General features: G+C 50.5%; 1 protein-coding gene across 15 annotated transcripts in view; it reads left to right on the top strand.

The window, feature by feature from the left end:
- Nucleotides 1-20,599, top strand: part of LOC127389888 (protocadherin beta-15-like) — a 120,190-nt gene that overhangs the window by 91,843 nt on the left and 7,748 nt on the right. For 5 of the 15 annotated variants that reach the window (XM_051630865.1, XM_051630858.1, XM_051630857.1 and 2 more), the window contains exon 2: nt 6,519-6,760. The exons of 5 other annotated variants lie outside the window; for them this stretch is intronic. In XM_051630865.1, coding sequence (XP_051486825.1) covers nt 6,519-6,638 — 120 coding nt within the window. In that variant the 3' untranslated portion in view covers nt 6,639-6,760. Of the gene's footprint in view, nt 1-6,518; nt 6,761-8,784; nt 11,458-20,599 lie in introns of those variants that run through there. 5 more of the 15 variants (XM_051630878.1, XM_051630877.1, XM_051630871.1 and 2 more) reach the window with 4 other exon arrangements.

The raw sequence follows: 20,599 nt of genomic DNA, 5'->3' as shown, positions 1-20,599 counted from the left end.
AGACTGGATAACCTTCAGGAAGGAAGTCTTAGAGGTGCAGGATCAGGCTGTTCCCATGTGCTGTAAGACAAGCTGCAGGGGAAGAGGACCGGGCTGGCTGAACCAGATTTTTCTGTGTGTCAGAAGGAAAACAAGCATGTAACATCTTTTGAAGAAGGGGCAGGTGACTCTAGAAGAGTAGAGGGATCTCATTAGGTCATGCAGAGAGAACATGGGAAAGGCAATAGCCGAGTGGGAACTTAGTCTGGCCACTGTTGTAAGCGTCAATAAAAATGTTTTTACAAATACATCAGCAACAAAAAGAGAGCCAAGGAGACTCTCCGTCCTTTTTTTGGGTGCAGGGGAGGGACATTGCCACCAAGGATGAGGAACAGGATGAGTTCCTGAAGAGCCGACTCCTGCACTTGGCTCACAACAACTCCAAGTGATGCCACAGGCTTGGGGAACTGTCTGTAAAGCTGCCGGGGGGAAAAGGACCTGGAGTTGCCACCTGACATCCATATGAACATAAGCCAGGAGTGTGCTCAAGTAGCCAAGAGGGCCAACAGCATCCAGGCTTGGATCAGCAATGGTGTGGCTAGCAGGAGTAGGGAAGGGATCGTGCTCATAGACTCGGCACTGGTGGAGCTGCACCTTGAGTCCTGAGGTAATTTTTGAGCTCCTCAATGCCAGAAAGACATTGAGGAGGTGTTGAAACATTTGGAGAAAAATTGTGATGAGGAGTGGCCGATGGAACTGATATTGTTTAGTCTGGAGAGGAGCAGGCTGAAGGGATGACTTCTCATGACTTCTTTTGATGAAGGGGAGGCTTACATGGCCTGTCTTTACTGAAAGAGGGGCCAAGCTTTACAACAGGCTGCCCAGGAACATGGTGGACTGACCATTCATGGATGTGTTTAAAGAATGTGTAGAAATGGCATTTCAGGACATGAGTTAGTGGGCACGGTGGTGTCAGGCTGGCGGTTGGACTTGTTGATCTGAGTGGTCTTCTTCAACCTTAGTGTATCTATGATCTTTAAGATGTTGCGTCAAAGGACAAAGTAATTTGGCAGAAAATAAGCCCCCTTGCATTCCAGCTTGTCCTCAGATACCCAAGTGTCTGGGGGTGTCTGGGCTGAGATTGATGCCTGCACTTGATGACCTTGGAGGCCTTTTTCAGCCTTAATGAGTCTTTGCCTCTATGCTATTTACGCTTCCTTCCATCCCCAAGAATACTATAGTACTATGACTTTACTATACATTATCTCAAGATTTCTTGACCCTCTTGGTTGCTGCCAGATGTACCAACACTTCTCTTCTCCATGCAGCTGTGCATGTTAAGGTACTAATTTCTCAGGTGCCCGCTAAGCTCTTGCTGTTCAAAAAGCAGGGGGGAGACAAGAGGTGATCACTGATAAAGATCCTGCTCTCCTCAGTGTCCCACTCAGTCCAAGGCCCCTCTAAACAGGGGTTTACTGGTTTTCCAGGGATGTTCTAGCACTTTGCATGAGTCTGGATGATAAGAATATGTGAGGCTGAAGAACTACAAACTCCGCCTTACAGCCTCCTTTTAACAGGTTTGGATTTCATAACCACTGATGGCTTAGACTGGCTTCACTGCAGGTTCTCAGAGCTGCAGTCACAGCAGCCTCAGGGGAACCGTCTCCATACATCACCATTCAACTCCATTGACTGCAGTTACATATGGGCTCTATATTTTGCCAGCTGTCAAATTAAGGACTCTCCCCCAGAGTCACATTACGTTGAGGTACACATTGTACTTCACCATCCTCCATCCTCACACACCACGTATGTGCAGGTCCCTGAGCAAAAGCAACACCCCGGACAGGTTTACCTTTGCCTGAAGCAGGATAGACCCAAACACTTTTACCCTGCAGGCTCCTTTCACACACCACAGGGACTTTATCCCCATCTGCAGCATGTAAAAGGTCTGACTGAGCAGGACCAGCCCGATTGATGGATCCCCCGGTATTAACTATCCAGGTGGCCTTTGTCAGATTTTTGTATCAGTTTTTGAAAGTTCCAACACCCGTTGCCTTCAGGGAAGCTTTCAACAAACCATTGTAGCTTCCAGCTTTCCCTGAGGCTTGTGCATAGTACGGGATATGGTAGATCGACTCAATACCAGGCTCTGTAGCCCTGTCAGACAGAAGACTGTTTTTGAAATAAGTCCCATTGTCTGAGTCAGTTCTTTCTGCAGTACCACGTCTCCACAAGATTTGCTTCTCAAGGCCCAGGATAGTATTCCTGGCTGTGGCATGAGGTACAGGAGATGTTTCCAATCATCCTGTCCTTGTTTCCACCATTAAAAGCAGACAGCAGTGACCACCTCCCCTCATACCACAAAGGCTTCGACCATTTCACCTGCTTAATCGCAGCGCACGTCTCACAGTTGTGGATCACCTGCACAATAGTGTCCATGGTTATGTCCACCCCTCGTTCACAAGCCCATTTCTATGTTGCATCTCTGCCCTGATGACCTGAAGCATCATGGGCCCATTGAGCCAGTAAGAGCTCACCCTCATGTTCCCAGTCTAAGTCTGTTTGGAACACTTGAGCAGCCTCATCTGCTCGTTGATTGTGATGTTCATAGAATCATAGACTCATAGAATCCTAGGGGTTGGAAGGGACCTCGAAAGATCATCTAGTCCAACCCCCCTGCCAGAGCAGGGTCACCTAGAGCACATCACACAGGAAGGCGTCCAGGCGGGTTTTGAATGTCTCCAGTGAAGAAGACTCCACAGCCTCTCTGGGCAGCCTGTCCCAGGGCTCTGTCACTCTCACAGTAAAAAAAAAAATTCTGATATACACCTTAAGCCTCCTGTGCTGCAATTTGTATCCATTACTCCTTGTCCTATCACTGGTCATCACTGAAAAAAGCTCGACTCAGAGGCACGTGTGCATCTACATGACACGCTTTTACCACCAGCTTCTCTAGCCCAGCTCCAGTGTCACTGTAACGTGGAATATGCATTCTCCAGAAACCAACAGTCCCTAAAAAGGTTTGAGTGTCCTTTTTCGGCAATGGGGGGGGCACAGCTGTTATTTTGTTAATCACATCCATTGGGATCTGGCGACGTCCGTCTTGCCACTTGATTCCCAGGAACTGGATCTCTCGTGAAGGTCCTTTGATCTTGCTTCTTTTTACAGCAAAACCAGCATCCAGAAGAATTATGTAACTGTTCAGTGTCCTCAGTCTCTACAGCTGCTCTACCAAAGGCCCACCAGTACCCTTTCAGGTCACAGAAGTATCCTTTCTTGAGAGAGTCTATGCCCATGATGCACGGAGCATCTGGGCCAGTCACTCCAGGGTGCATTTGCCACTCCTTACCAGTGAGGCTCCCATCAGCCTCCACAACAGGCAGTTGTTGAGAACCTCCTGTCACTCCAGAAGTAGTGACGGATTCTGTCCCTTTATCATTCAATGGCATTAGTGTGCACTGTGCACCAGTGTCCTCCAGGGCTTTATACCTGTGTGGTTCTAATGTGCCAGGCCACCAAATCCACAGAGTCCAGTAAACCTTTTTGTCCCTCTCCTCCCCCTGGCTGGCAGCAGGGCAACTCTAATATTGAGCATTAGAGTTTGATGCACCATCCTGAGTGATGACTGGTGCAGCCTTCTTGGAAGAAGCATCTCCTGCCTTTGTTCTGTTTAGTAGCTCTTACATGCGTATCTGGAGAATATCAGTGGGTTTCTTGTCCCAAATTCTCGTGTCCTCTTTAAAATAAATTTGCTAGAGAGACCACAGAGGGCGTAGCAGTGGGTCCTGTCTCTCTTGCTTCTGCCTTGTTGCAGGATGTCTCTTCTTAATGGCTGCAACATGTGACCAGTTGTCTCTAGGGAAATTCTGGAGTTTATTTCCCCATCTGTTTGGCATCTTCTTCTTTCTGTCAGTCATTTGTTCAATGGCTGAGGTGTGGAACTGATGGGAATCAGAGATTATGTCTCCATACAGTCGTGCTTTGAAAGCCACCTCATGCACACTTGGTCTTGCTTCATCATCAAAGCATTCCATGAAGGAGAATATATGGGCATGTGCTGCTGGTACAGCCTGAGCAAACCTCCAGAACATTTGTTTGTCCCACAGAACATCATCAGGATTTGTAAGTCCATCTTTATCATCGATCACCTCTCACACAGCTGTTTCTCTCAAATATGTGATGGCTTTCTCAAGAGTGGGTGTTCTACTTTGGTGCCATTCCATGTCACCCTTGTGGGGGTGTCTCTCTCTCACAGCTGAAAGAAGTCGTCTCACAGGGTGGTAGTTCCCATCTTACTACTAAGTGCTCTATCAATACCGGCATCTCTGGCCAAGGATCCCAACTGCTTGGCTTCTCTCTCATCCACACTGTAGGTTTCAGCAGCACTATCAAAGCATCGGAGCAGCCAAGGAAGAATTCCCTCAGCATCAGTGCGGGTGAAGTCCTTTCTCATGAGGCGCAGTTCTTTCATGGAGAAAGGCTGGACAAGGTCATCGTAGTCATCTGATTGAGGAGGGCCTGCTGTTCTGTCTGCTTGAGAGTGGCCTGATTTTTTATCTGTTTGAGAGTTACCTGCTCCATCAACTGATTTAGAATGTTCTGCCTCCTCTGTTTCAGTCTCTATTGTTGCCTGAAGAAAATCTGGATGTCTCAGATGGGAGCGGGTAAAAAGGGAGGAGCGTTTTGCCTTTGCCTTGCTCCTGGTCACAGGATGAACTAGCTTGCCTGGAAAGGGAGTGGACATTATATTTGTAGAAGCAGCTGTTTTTGTAGCACCACTTGTAGAAACAGCTGGTTATGTAGCAGTACAAGTGGTGGTATCAGCAGCAGTGGTGGTGGCAGCATCACGGGTGGCAGCAGCAGCAGTGGCAGCAGCATTGCCTGTGGGGTTTGGCAGTGAGTGGAGCAACACCCCACCCTAGGTATCCACAATACATCATAAACACTGAGCAGAAGCACCCCTACTGCAACAATGCTATTCAGATCAGGAGCTGGGAGATTCAGCTTGAAAGAAAATGAAACAAACAAAAAAAATTGAACCTGCTACTGGCATTAACAACATGGACTGTTCCGTTCACTTTATGAGTGGTACCATAACTACACATGCAGTGCCCCCATAAAGATCAGTATCATAACCCCCAGGATCACTAGGCTGGTGATTATACGGTTGATTTTGGCTACAGCTCTGTTGATAAACCATGCAACAATCACAAGAGCAGCTCCACAGAGCAGAATGCTCTGGGCTGCACACCACATGTACATTGCATGTTTGGAAAAAGGTCCAACAGGTTCATGGCAGAAAGTGTCTGTCCAGTTTTCAATCCATCATGAAATTCAGCAGAACTGTTGCCCATTCGTATCCGAGAGATTCCTCCCATCAGAGAAGGAATTTTGAACACTCCCAGTTAATGAAAATGTATAATCTGGGCTTAAAATTGAGCTCCAGGTTGAGTGCCAAAGAATTGTTGTCACTGTTTGACGTGGGTTTGACTACAATTCTTTTAACCCCTCCCTCTCCCACTCACATAGGGAAGGAGAGAGAGAAAAAGACAGAGACTTTTCTGGATTGAAAACTAAACTACACAGCTTTAATTAAACACTAATGATATAAGAATGTATATACAATTATATACAAATATGTTCAGATATCTGCAAAAACCCCTGACCTCCCCCCACCCAGAGCAACTCCCACAGCATCTCCTGAGCTGTGAACAGTCCTGAGAAATCCCAGACTGCTGCTGAAGAAAGCACAGAGTTATGAGGGTTAGGAGAGATTGAGCCTGGGGGTCAATGGTGATGGATGGACGGAGTCCTCCCCAGATGCTGGGAATGGATGGAGGAGAAAGGAAGAAGAATAAGCAGGAAGGAACTTGTCTTCTGTGATCTCTGACCTTCCTCACACTCTGCTACTAGTTAAAAGAAAGCTTATGAAGGAAAAAAACAAAAATCAGTAAAAGGAAAATTGCCTTCATCCTGGCTCAAACCAAAACAGTTATTTAAGGTTCCTTCCATCCCCTCAAATACTATAATGCTATGACTTTACTGTAAACCCTCTCAAGATTTCTTTACCTACTTGGGTGCTGCCAGATGTACAAACACTTCTCCATGTAGCTGTGCATGTTAAGGTACTAATTTCTCAGGTGCCCGCTAAGCTCTTGCTGTTCAAAGAGCAGGGGTGAGACAAGAGGTGATCACTGAACAAGATCCTTCTCTCCTCAGTGTCCTGCTCAGTCCAAGGCCCCTCTAAGCAGGGGTTTACTAGTTTTCCAAGGATCCACCTACGACTTCACATGAGTCTGGAAAATAAGTATATGTGAGGCTGAAGAACCACAAACACCACCTTACAGCCTCCTCTTAACAGGTTAGGATTTCATAATCACTGATGGCTTAGACTCGCTTCACTGCAGGTTCTCAGAGCTTCAGTCACAGCAGCCTCAGGGGACTCATCTTCATACATCACCATTCAACTCCATTGACTGCAGTTGCTGGTGCCTGCTGACCTTCAGATGACAACCTCCCCTCTCTGTTCTTTGCAGGGCAGAGCTCCCCTCTCCGAAGACACAAGGCCCAGAGCTGTGGAAGCAGCTTGTGCTGGAAACCAGGGGATGGAGCAAAATGTCAGTTCTGATCCAAACCCTTGGCTCAGCCATCAGTGAGGGAGGAGAAAGACAAGCATGTCTGTCCTCACGGGCTAACATCCTCAGAGGGGAAAGAAAACAGAGACCAAACTTCCACCAAACACGTACCATGGAGGTGCAAGTCTTCTCTGTGGGAGAGCAAACCCTTGAGCAGTACTTTATTCCTATTTGTATTTTCTGTTTCTTATGTGGATAGAGGAGGAGGAGGACTGTGTTGCATGCTGATTACACCTAGACTTGATGTATGATTGTGAGAGCTACTGCTTATACATGTCAGGAGAATCCTGGGATAAACACCTTAGAGCATCCAGACATCTTTCCATTGCCACTTCTGCTTTATTTTTTCTTTTTCCCTTATGAAGAGAGCTCTGTAGGAATGTCTTAATTTTAGGCAGACTATGCAATATCAGGCCAACTTACGCTTACGAAGTAATTAATACATTTTTTAAAAAAAAAATTATTTTCTTAGACACGGCTGACATTGGTCCCCTTTGCAGATTTGACCAGGAGCTGAAGGTTCTCCTAATGGTATGGAATGGCTTTTCAGCAATGTGTCCTCTTTTGGTTTTGATCTTGGTTTTGTTTTTTTTCTTACTATAAGTTTGAAATGAACGTTTCAGGAACTTTTAGTGCAGCGTAGTAGAGAATTAAATGCACAGTTTGTGTTTTTAAAGGAAAATTGGCTAAAACGCTTTCAACAAACTTCAGGCACTGTAGAACACAGGGCGTCAAGAAGATTCCTGGTTTCTTTGCCTTCACTTCTCGCTATTATTGCTCGATAAATCATGTGATATTTCCTGTTGCTCACACATGTGTAAGAGTCAATTGCCTGGTGAGAGAAACCAATAAAACCCACTTTGAACTCCCTTGGTGAGTGTGCTGTCTCGAAGGTCACTCCTCGCAGCCATTGCCGAGGAAATAGCCACCTAGCAGCAGCATTTCGGGAACACATCCATGCGTTCTGAGTGGGCTGTATGCAGGGGATATGAGAGAGAGCTGGGATCAGGCCCGGAGCGAGGTGCAGGGCGGTTTTCTGAGCCCAGCTGAGGCCATTGCTGGGCGTGTGTTGGAGGGGCGGGGAGGAGAAAGCTCCCAAGGAGGGAGAGACCAGTGAGCACCAGTCGGATGCTGCGTGGCTGCCATCAGCTGCGAGCTCAGCTGAAAGATCTCGGTTGCCTTGTTGGGAGCCTTTCAAAGAGATGTGCTGGGAATTGCAACATGGAGAACAGCGTGAAAATGCAGCCCAAGGCAGAACTGGAGACGTGAGGCAGGGAGGCGGTCTCCCAGCTCCATCCCTGGGGGATTTGGGAGGATTTCACCACAGGTGTGGGGTGGGTCAGGCAGAGCCCGTTGGTTCGTACGCACCGAGTTAATACGGCGAGAAAGCAACGTTTGCGTTGAACAGAGTGATGGGGAAAGCGTTAACTGGGCTGAATGCAGAGTGGGAGAGGAAGCTGGATGCTCTCCTGGAAAAGGCACCAAAAATGATTCTGTAGCAGTGGTATTTCCCTCACTCGCCCCTCCCCTCCCCGTTTCCTCACGGCTGGTCGTCTCGAGTCAACTCTTGATCACTCCTTCTACTGAATAAGATCCTGCATCTAGACATCCCATATTAATAAGCCCTGCATACTCTTAAAATTCCCCCATAAAACATACTTGAATCAAGTTACTTTTTCTTCAGAGACCCTTTGCGATAATCCATGATAATATTTTCTTTTTTCCCCTGATCATTAACAAGTTTCTGGTTGAACCTCTTGCCGTTTACACGTGAACGGTTCCGCTAATGGCCCATCGATTAGTGCCGTTAGATCCCTGGTCTTTGCTGTTGTCTCCCTTCGCTCCCGCTCCTCAGCGTTTGTATATCTGGGGCTTTCATTAGTGACCTCTCCTCGCCTTTGATATTAACTAGTTGTTGGCCGTCGGTCCTTACACAGGTCCGGGGTTTCAGCTTGAGCTCTAAGTACAGGGACCTCTTAGGGATTTCTAAGCCTGTGCGGTAACACCAAAGGAGAAAGGACTGTAGAGTCATGGAATAGTTTGAGTTGGAAGAGACCTTAAAGATCCCCTGGAGCTGTGTATCGTTTGGATGGGGTGTGCTACAGACTGCGAATTAAACAGCCTAAGGATGGTGTGTCCCAGAACAGCAGCATCGTTGCGGCAGCAGCGCTGGCCCGAAAAAGGCAGAGGGAAGATTCCGCCTTGCGACGCTGGGTGGGGGTGTTGGCCACGGAGCCGCAGGTTCCTCCGCCCGCCCCGGCTGTGCAGGCAGCGGGAGACAAAAAGCAGCCGCGGGAGCTGCTGGGGAAGGGCGGCGGGGCACGGAGCCGGGGTGCTCGGGGGCTTTCCGAGCCCCTTCTGCCGCCACCCCTGAGCCAGAGCGCTCTGCCTCGGACGCCGGTGAGAAAAAATGCTGGGAGCCGCGGAGGAGGGTGGATGGCTTTGGTGGAGAGGGATGGCGAGCGGGAGACGGAGCGGAGGCAGCGAGAGGCAAGTGCTCTTGTTTCTTCTGTGCGTTTGCGTGTGTCAGAGCGGGGCCGAGCGCCTCCGCTACTCTGTGGCGGAGGAAATGGAGAGGGAGTCCTTTGTCGCCGACATTGGCAAGGAGCTGGGGGTGGCTGCGAGCCAGCTGGCGGCTCGCAAGGCCCGCGTTGTGTCCGAGGGGAACGAGCAGCTTTTCCGCCTGGATCCGAGCAGCGGCGTCCTGACGGTGAAGGAGTCGCTGGACCGAGAGCAGCTCTGTCCGCAGAGCGAGACCTGCACGCTCTTCTTTAAGGTATTCCTTGAGAATCCGATGCAGCTGGTCCGAGGGGAGGTGGAGGTTCGTGACGTGAACGACAATTCCCCCGTGTTTCCGGAGAAGGAAGTGGTTTTAGAGATACCTGAAACTACACCTTCCGGATCCCGTTTCCCACTGCAAAATGCTGTGGACAGGGACTTGGGCATGAACGGTTTGCAGAACTACAGCCTCGGCTCCAATTCGCATTTCTCCCTCGCTGTCGGAACTAGGAAGGACGGAGCCAAATACGCAGAGTTGGTCCTAGAGCGTCAGCTGGACCGCGAAGAGCAGCGAGAGCTGAATTTAGTGCTCACGGCCACCGACGGGGGCTCGCCACCCCGCTCGGGCACGGCTCGGGTCCGGATCGTGGTGCTCGATGCCAATGACAACATCCCAGTCTTCGCTCGGGAGGTGTACGAGGTGCGGCTGGCCGAGAACAGCCCCCCGGAGCAGCTGGTGGTCAGAGTGGTGGCCACGGATCCCGACGAAGGCTCCTACGGGAAGGTCCGTTACGCCTTCACCCAGACACCGGAGCGGACCGTGAAGCTCTTCGAGCTGAACCCTGCCACGGGGGAGATTCGGGTGGCGGGCAACCTCGACTTCGAGGACGCCAAAACCCACGAGATGGTGGTGAAAGCCACCGACGGCGGAGGACTCTCCACGCATTGCAAAGTGCACGTGGAGGTCCTGGACGTGAACGACAACGCCCCGGAGATAGCGCTCACGTCCGTCAGCGCCTCCATCGCCGAGGACGCGGCGCCGCGCACCGTGGTGGCCCTGTTCAGCGTGCGGGACCGGGACTCCGGGGACAACGGCAGGACGGAGTGCTCGATCGCCGGGGACCTGCCGTTCAGCCTCAGCCCCACGTTCGACAGCTACTACGAGCTGCGAACCAACGCGGCGCTGGACAGGGAGAGGACGGCGGAGTATAACATCAGCATCACGGCGCTGGACTGGGGCAGGCCGCGGCTGAGCTCGCGGGCAAGCATCTTCGTGCGGATCTCGGACGTGAACGACAACGCGCCCGAGTTCGCGCAGCAGGTGTACACGCTGTGGGTGACGGAGAACAACAGCCCGATGGTCCGGATCGGCAGCGTGAAGGCCACGGACGCCGACGCGGGGGAGAACGCCCGCGTCAGCTACGCGCTGGTGCGGCAGGAGGGCAAGGAGCAGCCCGCCGTGTCGGTCAACGCTGTGAGCGGGGACGTGTACGTGCTGCGGGCGCTGGACTACGAGGAGGTGCGCGGCCTGGAGGTGGCGGTGCGCGCTGCCGACGGCGGCTCGCCGCCGCTGAGCGCGCAGGCGGTGCTGCGCGTGGTGGTGCGCGACGAGAACGACAACGCGCCCGTGGTGCTGCACCCGCCCCCCGGCAGCAGCGCGTTGGCGGGCGAGCTGGTGGCGCGCGGGGCGGCGGCGGGCGAGCTGGTGGCCAAGGTGGTGGCGGTGGACGCGGACGCGGGGCAGAACGCGTGGCTGTCGTACGAGCTGGCCAAGGCGACGGAGCCGGGGCTGTTCCGCGTGGGGCTGCACAGCGGCGAGGTGCGCACGGCGCGGGCCGTGGCGGAGAGGGACGCGGCCCGCCAGAGGCTCGTGGTGCTGGTGCGAGACCGCGGGCAGCCGCCGCGCTCCGCCAGCGCCACCCTGGCCATCGCCCTGGTGGACGGCTTCTCCGACGCGCACTGGCGGCGGAGCGAGGAGGCGCCGGCCGCCGAGCCCGACGGGCCCCTCACCCTCTACCTCATCGCCTCGCTGGCCTGCGTGTCGGCGCTCTTCGTGGCCAGCGCCGTGGCCGCCGTGGTGCTGAGGCTGCGGCGGGCCAGGGCCGAGCCCTTGCCCACCTTCCCGACGGCTGTGACGGAGAGCACGGCGGGCTCCCTGCCCCGCAGCTACGTCTACGACATCTGCTTCGCCGGCGGCACCGTCAACAGCGAGTTTCGCTTCCTCAGGCCGCTCTTGCCCTGCTTCCCCGCCGGGCTGCCCCCCGGCCCGCCCGACCAGCGCAGCTCGGTGTGCTCGCAGGAGGCCACCAACCTCGGCGAGGAAGGCGACTGGGCCGCACAGGTGAGGGTCCTGGCCGGGAGCAGGGGGTGGCGGGAGGCGGTGGGAGCGGGAAGGGACAGAGTGGGGCAGGTGGTGGTTGAGTGTGTCATCACTGACAATGATCAGAGGGCTGGAGCACCTTTCCTCTGAAGACAGGCTGGAAAAGGTGGGGGTGTTCAGCCTGGAGAACAGAAGGCTCTGGCTAGACTTTAGAGCACCTGCCAGTACCTTAAAGGCACTAGGGGCTTGCTGGGGAGGGATTTTCTATAAGTGGTACTGACTTTAAACAGGAAAAGATAGATTTAGGTTAGAGGGACCTCAATAGAAGGAGAAATTGTTGAGAGACTGGGGAAGCTTGGAGGGAGCATCATTGGAACATCGTGTGTCCGGGTGTCATCACTGAAGGTGGTCAGAGGTCTGGAGCACCTCTTCCATGAGGACAGGCTGAGAAAGTGGTGGTGTTTAGTTGTTCAATCTGGAGAAGGCTTTACCAAAGCGAAGGCTCTGGGGAGTCCTCTGGAGCAGATTCCAGTGCCTGAGCGGGCTACGGGAAAGGTGGGGAGGGTCTATTGACAAGGGCATGTACAACAGGACAAGGTTAATTAGTTGTTCAGCCTGGAGAAGAGAAGGTTCTGGGGAGACCTCTGAGGCACCTTTTAGTACGTGAGGGGCATGTCTTTAAGATGTCTGGTGGCTTTAAACAAGAAGATGAACAATACACGTTGGACATTAGGAGGGAATTCTTAGCTGGGATGGTGGTGAGTCACTGTCCCTGGCTGCCCAGTGAATGTGTGGAGGTCCTGTCGCTGGAAGTGTTCAAGTCCAGTGTGGATGGGGCTTGGAGAACCTGGTCCAGTGGGAGGTGTCCCTTCCCACTTGCCCTTATACAGCAGACATGTGGGTCAGGAACTTGAGACCCAGGTACATGAGAATGTTCATGAAGGTCTGGATGAGGAGATGGCTTGGGTGAGCATGACTGCCTCTGCTGAGAAAAATGGAGGGCAATTGTCATAGGCCATTCCTTTCTGAGGGGAACAGAGGTCCTAGTATGCCAGCCAGAGCCACCCAGTCTGCTGCCTCCCTAAGTCCCGGGTCAGAGATGTTAGTACAAAACTCCATTGTCTGGTGATGCCCTCTGATTATTACCCAGTATTGGTTATGCCGGTTGGCAGTGATGAGGTTGCAGAGAGAAGGCCAGAAGTGATCAAAGGGACTTCAGGGCACGGGGGTGATTAGCTCAAGGATCAGGAGCACAAGCCATGTTCTCCTCAGTGCCTTCAGCGACAGGGAGGAACACTGAGAGGAACAGGAAAAGAGCCCTGGTTAACATGTGGCTCTGAGGCTGGTGCCATTGGTGTGATTTTGACTTCTTTTGATCAAGGGGAGGTTTTCATGGCACAGGGCTTGCTGGGGACAGGTGGAGTTAAACTAGGTTTGAAGAGGAAAGGGATAAAACCAGGCTCACTGAACAGGAGGCATGGGGAACTACTGGTGTGAGTTGTGATGATCAGAGGCCACCTTGGGCTCAACGACCATGAAATGATTGAGTTTTCCATTGTTGGTGAAGGAAGGAGGGGGGTCAGCAAAACCACTCCAATGGCCTTCTGGAGGGCAGACTTTTGTCTTTTCAGGCCCCTGGTTGAGAGAGTCCTTTGGGAGACAGTCCTGAAGGGAAAGGGATTCAGGAAGATGGGATGATCTTCAGGATCAGGCTGTAACCCTGTGCTGTTAGACAAGCTGCCGGGGAAGTGGACTGGCCTGGTTGAACCAGGAGATTTTTCTGGGTGTCAGAAGGAAAATGAGCATGTAACATCTTTTGAAGAACATCAGGTGACTCTAGAAAAGTAGAGGGATCTTATTAGGTCTCATTAGAGAGAACACGCGAAAAGCAAAAGCGCGGTGGGAGCTTAGTGTGGCCGCTGTCCTAAGAGGTAATGTTTTTACAAATACATCAGCAACAAAAAGAGAGCCAAGGAGACTCTCCATTCTTTTTCTGGGTGCAGGGGAAGGGACATGAGCACCAAGTGATGCTACAGGCTTGGGGAACTGTGGCTAGAAAGCTGCCTGGCGGAAAAGGACCTGGGGGTGCCACCTGACATCCATACGAACATAAGCCAGGAGTGTGCTCAAGCAGCCAAGAAGGCCAACAGCATCCGGGCTTGGATCAGCAATGGTGTGGCTAGCAGGAGTAGGGAGGGGATCATGCCCCTAGACTCAGCACTGGTGGGGCTGCATCATAAGTTCCTGGGTAATTTTTGGCCCCTCACTGCCAGAAGGACATTGAGGAGCTGATGAAGAATCTGGAGAAAAAGTCTGATGAGGAGTGGCCAATGGAACTGATATTGTTTAGTCTGGAGAGGAGCAGGCTGAAGGGATGACTTCTCATGACTTCTTTTGATGAAGGGGAGGCTTACATGGCCTGTCTTTACTGAAAGAGGGGCCAAGCTTTACAACAGGCGGCCCAGGAACGTCGTGGACTCACCATTCATGTATGTGTTCAAAGAACGTGTAGAAATGGCATTTCAGGACATGAGTTAGTGGGCACGGTGGTGTCAGGCTGGTGGTTGGACTTGTTGATCTGAGTGGTCTTCTTCAACCTTAGCGTATCTATGATCTCTAAGATGTTGCGTCAAAGGACAAAGTAATTTGGTAGAAAATAAGCCCCCTTGTATTCCAGCTTGTCCTCAGGTACCCAAGTGGCTGGGGGTGTCTGGGCTGAGATTGATGCTTGCACTTGATAACCTTGGAGGCCTTTTTCAGCCTGAATGAGTCTTTTCCTCTATGCTATTTACGCTTCCTTCCATCCCCAAGAATACTCTAGTACTATGACTTTACTATACATTATCTCAAGATTTATTGGCCTTCTTGGGTGCTGCCAAATGTACGAACACCTCTCTTCTCCATGCAGCTTTGCACTTAAATTTCTGAGATGCCCGCTAAGCTCTTGCTGTTCAAAGAGCAGGGGGGAGACAAGAGGTGATCACTGAAAAAGATCCTGATCTCCTCAGTATCCCGCTCAGTCCAATGCCCCTCTAAACAGGGGTTTACCAGTTTTCCAGGCATCCCCCTAGCACTTTGGGTGAGTCTGGATGATAAGAATATGTGAGGCTGAAGAACCACAAACTCCACCTTACAGCCTCCTCTTAACAGGTTTGGATTTCATAACCACTGATGGCTTAGACTCGCTTCACCGTAGGTTCTCAGAGCTGCAGTCACAGCAGCCTCAGGGGAACCATCTCCATACCACCCCTTATTCCATACTGTACATCACATATAGGCTCTATATTTTGCCAGCTGTCAAATTAAGGACTCTCCCCCAGAGTCACATTACCTTGAGTTACACATTGTACTTCACCATCCTCCATCCTCACACACCAGGTCTATCCAGATCCCTGAGCAAAAGCAACACCCCGGACAGGTTTACCTTTGCCTGAAGCAGGATAGACCCAAACACTTTTACCCTGCAGGCTCCTTTCACACACCACAGGGACTTTATCCCCATCTGCAGCGTGTAAAAGGTCTGACTGAGCAGGACCAGCCCGATTGATGGATCCCCTGGTATTAACTACCAAGGTGGCCTTTGCCAGATTTTTCTCCCAGTTTTTGAAAGTTCCACCACCCGTTGCCTTCAAGGTAGCTTTCAACAAACCATTGTAGCTTCCAACTTTCCCTGAGGCTTGTGCATAGTACGGGATATGGTAGATCCACTCAATACCAGGCTCTTTAGCCCAGTCAGACACAAGACTGTTTTTGAAATGAGTCCCATTGTCTGACTCAGTTCTCTCTGGAGTATACCACGTCTCCACAAGATTTGTTTCTCAAGGCCCAGAATAGTGTTCCAGGCTGTGGCTTGAGGCACAGGAGATGTTTCCAACCATCTTGTCCTTGTTTCCACCATCATAAGCACACAGCGCTTACCCTGTTGTCTCTGAGGCAGTGTGATGTAGTCAAAAGGCCTCTCCATACCTGTACTGTGACCACCTCCCCTCATATCACAAAGTTTTCAACCGTTTCACCTGCTTAATTGCAACACATGTCTCACAGTTGTGGATCACCTGCACAATAGTGTCCATGGTTAAGTCCACCCCTCGTTCACAAGCCCATTTGTAGGTTGCATCTCTGCCCTGATGACCTGAAGTGTCAAGGGCCCATAGAGCCAGAAAAAGCTCACCCTTATGTTCCCAGTCTAAGTCTATTTGGAACACTTGAGCAGCCTCATCTGCTCATTGATTTTGTCGATGTTCCTCAGTGGCTCGACTCAGAGGCACGTGTGAACCTACACAACAGACTTTTACCACCAATTTCTCTAGCCCAGCTGCAATGTCTTTCCACAGGTCAGCAACCCAAAGAGGTTGACCTTTTTGCTGCCAGTTGTTCTGCTGCCCCTGCTTTAGCCAACCCCACAAGGCATTTCCTGCCATCCACGAGTGAGTGTAGAGATAGAGTCTTGGCCAATGCTCTCACTCAGCAACGTCCAAAGCCAGCTGGGTGGATTTACCTCTGCTAACTGACTTGATTCATCTTCTCCTTCAGCTGCTTGTGCAACTAGTCGTGTAGGACTCCACACGGCAGTTTTCCACTTTTGATGATTCCCTGCAAGACGAAAGGAGCCATGGGTGAAAATTGTTTCTCAGTCTGTGGTAGATGATCATATGGTGGAGCTTCTTGAGCCCGTCTCACCACTTCTTGTGCTGGCATTCCAAAGTTTGTGCCCTCTGGCCAGTCTGTAGTTGCTTCTACAATACCTGGATGATTAGGTCTTCCTACTGGAGCTCGCTGGCTGATGAAAGCAGTCCATTTACTCCAAGTCACATCAGTGGCATGATGGACAGGAGAAAGGTGAGTCTGGAACATGAATCTCAGCACTGGGAATCTGGGTGCCAGGAGGAGCTTCAGTGCCCATCACTTCTGAAGCGGCTCTAACTCCTTCATATGCTGCAAGTGTCTCCTTCTCAGGTGTCGTGTAGTTGGCCTGGGAACCTCTGTAGCTGTGGCTCCAGAATCCCAAGAGTCGACCTCGAGTCTCCCCTGGTGCTTCTGCCAGAGGCTCCAGTTGGGACCCTTGTGTCCAGCTGTGGTGTAGAGCACATGTTGGATGTCTGGCCCTGTTTGAACTGGTCCAAGGGCCATGGCCTGCACAACCTCCTTTCTGATCTGCTCAAAAGCTTTCTGTTTTTCAGGACTCCATTTAAAGTCACTCTTCTTTCGGGTCACCTCAGAGAGAGGTTTCACAATTTCACTGTGACATGGAATATGCATTCTCCAGAAACCAACAGTCCCTAAAAAGGTTTGAGTGTCCTTTTTAGGCAATGGGGGGGGCACAGCTGTTATTTTGTTAATCACATCCATTGGGATCTGGTGACATCCATCTTGCCACTTGATTCCCAGGAACTGGGTCTCTTGTGAAGGTCCTTGGATCTTGCTTCTTTTTACAGCAAAACCAGCATCCAGAAGAATTATGTAACTGTTCAGTGTCCTCAGTCTCTACAGCTGCTCTACCAAAGGCCCACCGGTACCCTTTCAGGTCACAGAAGTATCCTTTCTTGAGAGAGTCTATGTCCATGATGCACGGAGCATTTGGGCCAGTCACTCCAGGGTGCATTTGCCACTCCTTACCAGTGAGGCTCCCATCAGCCTCCACAACAGGCAGTTGTTGAGAACCTCCTGTCACTCCAGAAATAGTGACGGATTCTGTCCCTTTATCATTCAATGGCATTAGGTTGCACTGTGCACCAGTGTCCTCCAGGGCTTTATACCTGTGTGGTTCTAATGTGCCAGGCCACCAAATCCACAGAGTCCAGTAAACCTGTTTGTCCCTCTCCTCCCCCTGGCTGGCAGCAGGGCACCTCTAATATTGAGCATTGGAGTTTGATGCACCATCCTGGGTGATGACTGGTGCAGCCTTCTTGGAAGAACAATCTCCTGCCTTTGTTCTGTTTAGTAGCTCTTACATGCGTATCTGGAGAATATCAGTGGGTTTCTTGTCCCAAATTCTCGTGTCCTCTTTAAAATAACTTTGCTAGAGAGACCACAGGGGGCGTAGCAGTGGGTCCTGTCTCTCTTGCTTCTGCCTTGTAGCAGGACGTCTCTTCTTAATGGCTGCAACACGTGACCAGTTGTCTCTAGCGAGATTCTGGAGTTTATTTCCTCATCTGTTTGGCATCTTATTCTTTCTGTCAGTCATTTGTTCAATGGCTGAGGTGTGGAACTGATGGGAATCAGAGATTATGTCTCCATACAGTCGTGCTTTGAAAGCCACCTCATGCACACTTGGTCTTGCTTCATCATCAAAGCACCCCATGAGGAGGATATATGGGCATGTGCTGCTGGTACAGCCTGAGCAAACCTCCAGAACATTTGTGTGTGGCACAGAACATCATCAGGATTTGTAAGTCCATCTTTATCATCGATCACCTCTCGCACAGCTGTTTCTCTCAAATATGTGATGGCTTTCTCAAGAGTGGGTGTTCTGCTTTGGTGCCATTTGTTGTCACCCCTGTAGGGGTATCTCTCTCTCACAGCTGAGAGAAGTCGGTCCCACCGGGTGGTGGTTCCCATCTTACTACTAAGCTCTCTATCAATACCGGCATCTCTGGCCAAGGATCCCAACTGCTTGGCTTCTCTCTCATCCACACTGTAGGTTTCAGCAGCACTATCAAAGCATCGGAGCAGCCAAGGAAGAATTCCCTCAGCATCAGTGCGGGTGAAGTCCTTTCTCATGAGGCGCAGTTCTTTCATGGAGAAAGGCTGGACAAGGTCATCGTAGTCATCTGATTGAGGAGGGCCTGCTGTTCTGTCTGCTTGAGAGTGGCCTGATTTTTTATCTGTTTGAGAGGTACCTGCTCCATCAACTGATTTAGAATCCTCTGCCTCCTCAGTTTCAGTCTCTGTTGTTGCCTGAAGAAACTCTGGATGTCTCAGACGGGAGCGGGTAGAAAGGGAGGAGTGTTTTGCCTTTGCCTTGCTCCTGGTCACAGGATGAACTAGCTTGACTGGAAAGGGAGTGGACATTATCTTTGTAGAAGCAGCTGTTTTTGTAGCACCACTTGTAGAAACAGCTGGTTCTGTAGCAGTACGAGTGGTGGTATCAGCAGCAGTGGTGGTGGCAGCATCACGGGTGGCAGCAGCAGCAGCAGTGGCAGCAGCATTGCCTGTGGGGTTTGGCAGTGAGTGGAGCAACACCCCACCCTAGGTATCCACAATACATTATAAACATTGAGCAGAAGCACCCCTACTGCAACAATGCTATTCAAATCAGGAGCTGGGAGATTCAGCTTGAAAGAAAATGGAGAGGTAAAATTGCACCTGCTACTGGCATTAGCAACATGGGCCGTTCCATTCACTTTAGGAGTGGTACCATAACTACACATACAGTGCCCCCAGAAAGATCAGTATCATAACCCCTAGAATCACTAGGCTGGTGATTATACGGTTGATTTTGGCTACAGCTCTGTCGATAAACCATGAAACAATCACAAGAGCAGCTCCACAGAGCAGAATGCTCTGGGCTGCACACCACATGTACAACTGCATGTTTGGAAAAAGGTCCAACAGGTTCATGGCAGAAAAAGTGTCTGTCCAGTTTTCAAACCATCAGGAAATTCAAGAGAACTGTTGCCCATTGCTATCCGAGAGATTCCTCCCATCAGAGATGGAATTTTGAACACTCCCAGTTAATGAAAATGTATAATCTGGGCTTAAAATCGAGCCCCACGTTGGTCGCCAATCAATTGTCACCATTTGACTCAGGTTTGACAGCAATGCTCTCAATTCCCTCCTCCTCCCCCCTGGGCAGGGAAGGAGAGAGAGAATAAGAGAGAGACTTTTCTGGATTGAAAACTAAACTACACAGCTTTGATTAAACACTAATGATGTAAGAATATATATACAATTATATACAAATATGTTCAGATATTTGCAAAAGCCTCTGGCCTCCCTCCACCCCCAACAACTCCCACAGCACCTCCTTAGATACTCACAGTTCTGAAAATTCCCAGAGTGCTGCTGGAGAAAGCACAGAGTGATGAGGGCCAGGAGAGCTGGAGCCTGGGGGTTGACGGTGATGGATGGACGGAGTCCTCCCCAGACACCATCCATGGATGGAAGAGAAGGGAAGAAGAAACAGGAAGGAAGTTGTCTTCTGTGATCTCTGATCATCCTCTGAGCTTATGTAGATATATGGATTGGAATATCTCTGGCCAGTTTTGCTGATTGTCTAATTCAGCCTCCTACGGGGGAGTCAGAGATCTCCCTGTAGTGTCTGAGCAGGCAGAGTAAAGATGAGACCTTGAAGACCTAGCAGTTAAAAAACATTCCACTGTTATCAGTCTTGCTTGGAATACTCTGGAGCTAGTTAAAAGAAAGCTTACTGAAGGAAAAAAAAAAAATCAGTAAAAGTAAAATTGGCTTCATCTTGCCTCAAACCAGGAGAACCATTTAACTACATTGACTGCAGTTGCTGTTGCCTGCTGACCTTCAGATGACAACCTCCCCTCTCTGTTCTTTGCAGGCCAGAGCTCCCCTCTCCGAAGACACGAGGCCCAGAGCTGTGGAAGCAGCTTGTGCTGGAAACCAGGGGATGGAGCAAAATGTCAGTTCTGATCCAAACCCTTGACTCAGCCATCAGTGAGGGAGGAGAAAGACAAGCATGTCTGTCCTCACGGGCTAACATCCTCAGAGGGGAAAGAAAACAGAGAGACCAAACTTCCACCAAACACATACCATGGGAGTGCTAGTCTTCTCTGTGGGAGAGCAAACCCACTCTTCCCTTGAGCAGTACTTTATTCCTATTTGTATTTTCTGTTTCTTCTGTGCATAGAGGAAGATGAGGACTGTGTTGCATGCTGATTACACCTAGACTTGATATATGATAGTGAGAGCTACTGCTTCTACATGTCAGGGGGATCCTGGGATAAACATATTAGATCATCCAGACATCTTTCCATTGCCTCTTCTTTATTTTTTCTTTTTCCCTTATGAAGAGAGCTCTGTATTAATGTCTTAATTTTATGCAGACTATGCAATACCAGGCCAACCAGATATGAAGCAAAGTTAATGATGCTAATGAAGTAATTAATTAAGAAATAGGGAAAGCTGATTCCCTTAGACACAGCTGACATTGGTCCACTTTTGCTGATATGACCAGGAGCTGAAAGTTCTCCAG

This window comes from Apus apus, chromosome 13, assembly GCF_020740795.1.
Source record: "Apus apus isolate bApuApu2 chromosome 13, bApuApu2.pri.cur, whole genome shotgun sequence".
Classification (NCBI taxonomy): Eukaryota; Metazoa; Chordata; class Aves; order Apodiformes; family Apodidae; genus Apus; species Apus apus.
Note: the sequence above shows the minus strand (reverse complement) of the source record. Positions and strands in the feature narration are given on the sequence as shown.